Genomic DNA, 8,028 nt, shown 5'->3' with positions numbered 1-8,028 from the left:
GCCCCGTTGAGCCCACTGCACCACTCCTCCCCTGCAGCCGCGCCCGGGACCACACCTCCGCCACACAGGACAAGTGGAGTTCAGCACACTGAGGACTTTCTCCAAAATACAAGGCAATCACACACAAATACATACTAGACATTTAGACTTAGATATTACTACTCATAGCTAACTAAATAATTTGGTGATGAAAGGAGAAAAAAAGCCTGTCCATAAATACTTTAGGAAATGAGGTGAGGACACTCAGACGTAATAAAACTGCAGCTCCTGACCATGCCTGCTGGAAACCCCAGTCACACGAACACCTGAGACCTGGAGAGAAATTCAAATTCAAATGCAAGGGACCAAGAACAAGGAAAGCAAAAGGAGAGGGGATGGGTACAATGCCCTACGGAGCCATGACAAGTGTTGTATTTTTTTTCATTGAGCTATGTTGTTTGTCATACTTTGGCTGCAACACAAACACAGAAATTTTATTTTGACCTAAATAAAGCACATCTAATTGTAAAGACATTGCATGGACAAAAAAACTCTACTCAAAGTTCATACAAAGCGATTTAGTCTCCTGTGATCCTGTATGATCACATGTTAAACTTTTATGGCTTAAAACTTTCAAAGTACAGATTATAAAGTTTATAAGAGGGACAAGCTGCTTCCAAAGTTCAAACTGTGCTTTTTCCTGCACACAGCTGGGTATCCACTCTATTCTACAGCCAATCATTGTTGCTGAGAGGTGAAATGGCGCAGAGAGGAAATCAGCAAGATTCAAAAAGATTATCTTGTTCACTCTGTTTGGATCTACTAAAGGATCCAGTAACTATTCCCTGTGGACACAACTACTGCATGAACTGTATTAAAGGTTTCTGGGATGAAGAGGAGAAAAACAAGAAAATCCACAGCTGCCACCACTGCAGGAAAGCTTTCATTCCAAAGCCTGTCCTGGAGAAAAACACCATGTTAGCAGCTTTAGTGGAGCAGCTGAAGAAGACTGGACTCCAAGCTGCTCCAGCTGATCACTGCTATGCTGGACCTGAAGATGTGGCCTGTGATGTCTGCACTGGGAGGAAGCTGAAAGCCATCAAGTCCTGTTTAGTCTGTCTGGCCTCTTACTGTGAGAAACACCTCCAACCTCACTATGATGCAGCTCCATTAAAGAAACACAAGCTGGTGGCCCCCTCCAAGAAGCTCCAGGAGAACATCTGCTCTCGTCATGATGAGGTGATGAAGATTTTCTGTCGTACTGATCAGCAGAGTATCTGTTATCTCTGCTTGATGGATGAACATAAAGGCCATGAAACAGTCCCAGCTGCAGCAGAAAGGACTGAGAAGCAGAAGGAGCTCGAGGTGAGACGACTAAACATCCAGCAGAGAATCCAGGAGCAAGAGAAAGATGTGAAGCTGCTTCAACAGGAGGTGGAGGCCATCAATGGCTCTGCTGATAAAGCAGTGGAGGACAGTGAGAAGATGTTCACTGAGCTGATCCGTCTCCTCCAGAAAAGAAGATCCAATACGAAGAAGAAGGTCAGATCCCAGCAGGAAACTGAAGTGAGTCGAGTCAAAGAGCTTCAGGAGAAGCTGGAGCAGGAGATCGCTGAGCTGAAGAGGAAAGACGGCGAGCTGGAGCAGCTCTCACACACAGAGGATCACAACCAGTTTCTACACAACTACCCCTCACTGTCAGCACTCAGTGAGTCTACACACTCATCCAGCATCAATATTCATCCTCTGAGCTACTTTGAGGATGTGAAAGCAGCTGTGTCAGAGACCAGAGATAAACTACAGGACATTCTGAGAGAGGAATTAACAAACATCTCACGGGTGGTGACTATGGTGGATGTTTTATTGTCACCACCACAACCAGAGCCAAAGACAAGAGATGAATTCTTAAAATATTCATGTGCAATCACACTGGATCCAAATACAGCAAACACACATCTGTTATTGTCTGAGAGGAACAGAAAAGCAACATTTAAGGAACAACAACAGTCTTATTCTGATCATCCAGACAGATTTCTTCCTTGTTGGCAGGTCCTGAGTAAAGAGAGTCTGACTGGACGTTGTTACTGGGAGGTGAAGTGGAGAGGAAAAGTTTATGTAGCAGTTTCATACAAGAATATCAGCAGAGCAGGGAGGCTAAATGATTGTGTATTTGGGTTAAATTACAAATCTTGGGCATTAAGTTGTGATAGCAAGAGTTATAAATTTTTCTACAACAAAGTCCAAACTGAGCTCTCAGGTCCCGAGGCTTCCACATTAGGAGTGTACTTGGATAATAGAGCAGGTATTCTGTCTTTCTACAGCGTTTCTGAAACCATGACTCTCCTCCACAGAATCCAGACCACATTCACTCAGCCGCTCTATGCTGGACTTATGCTTTTTGAGCGAGGAGACATAGCAGAGTTCATTAAATTGAAATAGACAGAGTGGGTAGGTTTATGTTAGAACTTCTGTTTGAAAGTTTGTGTCTAAAAAATATAGTGCTGTAAATAAACGTGTCGCTACATTTCTTGCATAAGTATAAACCTTAATTTTTCATTATAATCTAGAATTATAAGTTTAAAATATACTTCTACTCCTATTCAGCATTCTTTATCAGTCTTAAATTAATTAGATGTAGCAATACACTGGAGTTTGATTGGTTTGTTTTTAGTAAGCTGAATACCTTTGGATATCATTAAATATCTTTTATTATGATTTTTAAGAGAGATTTTTTTATCAGACTTCCTCATTTATACATCAAACTATGGTAACAAAATGATACAGGAAATATTTTATTTGCTCAGAAATGCATGCTTTACTCACCACACTCAACCAATCTAATGGTTGTTTTGGTTTATATGCTGGATGTTTCTGGAAGTTTAATGTCCCTTAATCTGTTTATGATCAATAAAATTGGTGTACTTTGGACAGTTTCACCTGCTATAAATAACACATATTTTATCGACTACTGTAGTGTTTTCAACAAGGATGTTGGGGACACCGAGTTAAACCACAAATGAAGACCCTGGAGTTTAGTTGCAGCTTGTTTAATTGTCTCCATGAACATGTGGTGAAAACTGAAATGACAGAAAATAAACTCCATCTCAACAGGCAGAAGCATATTTACATCAATAAAGTGCATTACTCTCACTAAAACATTCATGTTAGCAAAATATACATTAATATCCAAAGTTATCTGTATAAACTGTCATATAAAGTAACTTACGGCGTTCCAGCCTGATAATTCAGAGTAGATGGCATTTGATTCTTCTTTCTTACATTTGTATTGGCAGTTGGCAAACAACTGAAAGGTGCATTACCGCCACCAACTGGTATGGAGTATGGTCTGGAACGACGCTCAAAAAATAAATAAATAAATAAATCCTCAAATCCTTCCAAACACGTCCCCCTCTTTTAAAAACTGAAATAAGGCCTGATAACTTTTACTTCCCGATTCCTTTCGCAACAAATCAACAAGACCCAGTTCGATTTGTAGGTTACTGAGATTTTGAATCAATTGTCTCCTCTCAACCTGATACCTCTGACACTGCAACATGACATGTTCTACAGTTTCCTCTACCCCACAGTAATCACATTTTCCGGTACTATGTTTCCCTATCATGAATAATGTATTATTCAAGCCAGTATGTCCAAATCTCAGTCTGGATATGATCACCTCCTCCCTCCTAGTCCGTCCTGCGTTTCTCATTCCTCCCTCCTTTGAATCTTATACAACCATCGTCCCTTCCTTTCCTCCTCCCACTGCTTTTGCCATCTTGCTCTCATATCTTGCCTTACCATACTCCTTATCTCTGCTTGGCCAAAACTAACAGCCATGTCAACCACCCCATGTTTTACGGCCTCCTTTGCAACTCTATCTGCCTTTTCATTCGATGGCATTTGATTACATCTCCATACTGCCTTTAGCATGTGGAGCCTATGTCTAAATAAATAAGCAAAACTAAAATATACCTACCAGTTCTTGCAGATACCTCACGAAGTCTAAAATCTCATGTAACAGTGATTGTCAGTATCCCAGCTAGATAAGAATCAACCACCATACCGCATCCACAGAGTCACGTCGAGAGTCTAATCTCTTGTTTCCCTCATTCCGTTAAATGGTTTTGACACCTGTTCCCTTGTTACTCCAGGAAACATGAAGCAGATACAACAACTGGACTTCATTCAAAGTCTTGAACTTGCATTTGTTCTCTGGCGCTCTCAATATGAGGTCCAATGTGATAAACTTTTTTTTTTCTTTCTCTTTGTTTCTATTGCTCTGCCACCCTGAGCAATCTAGGGTTGCAGGTGAATGAATGAGCTTTTATTTCTTGCTTGCAGTTGCCTTCAGTGAAACTGGACCACTTCCATCCATACATACATTACACAAACGTCACATTGGGGAGACAGGTCAGGGTTAGGTTTAATCAATCAATCAATCAATCAATCAATCAATCAATCAATCAATCAACCAATTTATTATAAGGACATTTAAAAACAACACAGGCTGACAAAAGTGCTGTGCATAGTAAAAAAGTAAAAAGTAGAACAAACACACACAATTAAAAGCTAAAGAGTAAAAATTTGTTGTCAGACAGGCTTTTAAAATGTCGAGTGTTGGAGAGATCCTAATTTGAAGAGGCAGACTGTTCCAAAGTTTGGGCGCAGCAATCGCAAATGCCTGGTCTCCTGACCTGAGAGCTCTATTAGGAGTATTTATACACTCTTAAAAATGCTGGGTTATATTCCTAACTCAACTGCTGGGTAAAAGCTGTAGGTTCGTAAGTTGGCTTATTGTGACCAAATATTGGTTCAAAAGTCATGACTCAAGAGTTGGGTTGGTAATGTGCCGGGTTCTTAAATTCACTCCACAGCTTGACTAATTCTGTTGGGTCATACTATGACCCAACAGAATTAGCCAATATTTTATCAAAGCTGCCCAACCTATGACCGTCATAGGTTGGGCAGCTTTGATAAAATATTGGGTCAAATTTTACCCAAATGTTTGGGTTGAAAATGAGCCTCAGAAGAAACCACATCATTAATCACAAACTGCCTTTTTCAATTAGACTGTGACCTGATCAGATATCACTGGACTTCTCCACTACTATGAAATAAAACATGGTAAGTAAAAAGTAAATTCTAATAGTTAAAAAAATCATGATGATTGATTATGCAACTTATTGGTTTAATTTAGAACTTTACCTACTCATTAAAGGTATTTTAACAGATAACACCAGCTGGGTTGTGATGATGAAAGTTATTTCTACTTAAAAATGCTTGATATCATCGTTTAAAGCTATAATTTGGAAGGAGGCTGATGTTGCTCTGTTTGACAAACTGTTTAGAGATCACTGTATACAGAACAAAGAAAGTATGAGATAGGGTGTTGCATTTGTGGGAAAAAGGTAAAAAATTAAAATTAAAAAAAGGAACACAGTCTATGTAAACTATTTAATTATTTAATAATAAATTATTTTATTATTTAATGTCATTATTTAATTTAACCTAAATTACCTTTATGTTGATAACAACATCTTTTCATTTTAAAATATAAAGGAAATGATAATTTGTCCCATTAAGATTTTTTAAGGCTAGATTTTTTAAGGTTACCTTGACCCCCTTTTTTCCCTCGATCATTAGACAGCGCAAAGGGCACGTGCATCCCTGCACTTAGCTTGCTTGCTACTAATACAAACGTGATGGCAACACTGCCACAACCAATATTTAGCCACCATCTTCGATCCTCACTTGGAGATCTCGGTAGCTTTAAGGTCTGCCATCATAAGTTTACATGTAACCAAAGTATAATCTTTTTTTTTTTTTAAAACAACAACAACAACAACAAAAAAAATTACTGACTCCTGAATATCATTTAGCCTTATTAAGCCTTTTGGTTCTTAGTCAAAACAAAAGGCTAAGGTGTTAAAGGGTTAACCTGGTGGTGCTGAGAATGTTGGCTGCACTCAGACCCTGCTCAGTATACAGCTGATCTGCTCTGCACTTAGATGGAGGCAGTGCTACTGTTAGAGTTAAATTGTTAAATGTTTGTCATTTTTATGTTTACCATTTGTACAGTGTTTTAACTCTGATGAAAGAAATTCCACTGTCCTTCCCGCCAGATTCTCGAGGTTCTGGTGGGGGCTGTAATGTTTTATTGCAGATACATCCTATCTGGAATATCTGCTTCGTTTGATGTAAGCTTCCTGCGTTTACGACCCTTTGGTCAGCAGGAGGTCTGACACACACACACACACACACACACACACACACACACACACACACACACACACACACACACACACACACACACACACACTCTTACAGAAGTTCACACATATACATTTACATACAGTCCTTGTCTTTGTAACCAAAGGGGGTTGCAAGGGGAGGTGTTTAGTAAACTATTGTTTGAAGTTTGTCAATAAAAGGCAGCGAGAGGAGGCCACCATCGGGGTCATTGTCGTGCTGGACACAGACGAGGCCTCCCTTGCGCAAGTAATCGATCGATCGACTGTCTTGTTTTCTTCATGATGAATAAGTCTCTAGAATTAGCGGGGTTTGTGGAAACACAGACCCAACAGCTACCTACTCTATGACACTGGGTGAAAGCAGCCTGTCATTACTTCACAGACACTGACTTAATAGTCCGAATGATCAGTCCAGGGTACACAAACTGTGCATTCACACTTGCTTATTTTTTATTTTTTTGGAACTTATATATATGTAAGAAGTCCAGACGCTTTTCTTTGAAAGCTCCTTTGATTATATATATGTAACACTGATGTTCGGTAGATATTAATAACCCTGTGTGGCTGTAACTGCAGCCATCACAAGTAGATTCAATTATTCTAAAATTAACACTAAAAATGTTTTAACTTTAATTGTTTAACTTTAGAACATCTGTGAGGTACACGTGAGGGGGAATCTTTGGTTGCCAGTCTTGAGAGCACATATCCACACATGAAAAATGGAGGGTCCAAATACTTATTTTACACTTAACGGAGCACTATGGAGAAAAGTGAGTATTTCTTGTAAATAAACTCAATCTATCAGGCCATAGTGTTGGAGCTCACTGCTGCAGGATTACAAACATCTTGACATTAACCAAACAACTGCAGATAATCTTTTAAATCCTAATTTATTGACCCTTTTCTTTTGTTTAAAAATTACAGGACACATGGTTAGCCCTTGCAGAACACATAGGCCAGCAACTGGATTTCTGAAGTGGTGTCTACGCAATGTCAGGAAAAGGCTTTGTTCTATCTGGTACCAGAAAACAGATTTGTTTCTGCTTTTTGCAGCAATCTAAGGTCTGTTGATGGCTGCTTGAAATCATTTTTTGTTTTTGATACAAGTTACCCAAAGTGATGCACCCAGGTTTGGAAATTCCTTCACGCTGTCATCTGTCCCAGGAATAGATGAATCCCAGGACATGAATCAAATATGATCAAATTAATGAGGGCTCTTTTAGCTATGATGGAAGTATAGAATGTTGCTCATAAAGGTGCATGACCAGAGCTGGATTCTTAATATATTCACATGAAATCACACTGGATCCAAACACAGCAAACACACATCTGTTATTATCTGAGGTGAACAGAAAAGTAACATTTATGGAACAACAGTCTTATTCTGATCATCCAGACAGATTCACTGAGTGGTTTCAGATCCTGAGTAGAGAGAGTCTGACTGGACATTGTTAATGGGAGGTGGAGTGGAGAGGGAGATTACTTTTAGTAGCAGTCGCATACAAGAATATCAGCAGAGCAGGGAGCTCACGCGAAAGAAAATTTGGATTCAATGACATATCCTGGGCATTACGCTGTGATGCAGACAGTTCCACCTTTTTTTTTACAACAAAGTCCAAACTGTCCTCTCAGGTCCTCGGTCCTCCAGAGTAGGAGTGTACCTGGATCACAGAGCAGGTATTCTGTCTTTCTACAGCGTCTCTGAAACCATGACTCTCCTCCACAGAGTCCAGACCACATTCACTCAGCCGCTCTATGCTGGACTTTGGCTTTTGGATTATGGCGACACTGCAAAGTT

The 8,028-nt window shown here is 39.6% G+C and overlaps 1 protein-coding gene across 1 annotated transcript; it reads left to right on the top strand.

Annotated features, from left to right (window-relative positions):
• Positions 1-803: 803 nt before the first annotated feature.
• Positions 804-2,509, top strand: LOC113017226 (tripartite motif-containing protein 16-like). Its single transcript, XM_026160382.2, has one exon. It carries the CDS (start codon positions 844-846, stop codon positions 2,416-2,418), a length of 1,575 nt encoding a protein of 524 aa, XP_026016167.2. The 5' UTR covers positions 804-843; the 3' UTR covers positions 2,419-2,509.
• Positions 2,510-8,028: the final 5,519 nt, after the last annotated feature.

This window comes from Astatotilapia calliptera, chromosome 3 (assembly GCF_964374335.1).
Source record: "Astatotilapia calliptera chromosome 3, fAstCal68.1, whole genome shotgun sequence".
Classification (NCBI taxonomy): Eukaryota; Metazoa; Chordata; class Actinopteri; order Cichliformes; family Cichlidae; genus Astatotilapia; species Astatotilapia calliptera.
This window is presented reverse-complemented; position numbering and strand designations above follow the sequence as displayed.

Bases quoted from the DNA above. Each gene is read 5' to 3' on its own strand.
- LOC113017226 (XM_026160382.2), top strand. From the start codon at position 844: ATGAACTGTATTAAAGGTTTCTGGGATGAAGAGGAGAAAAACAAGAAA.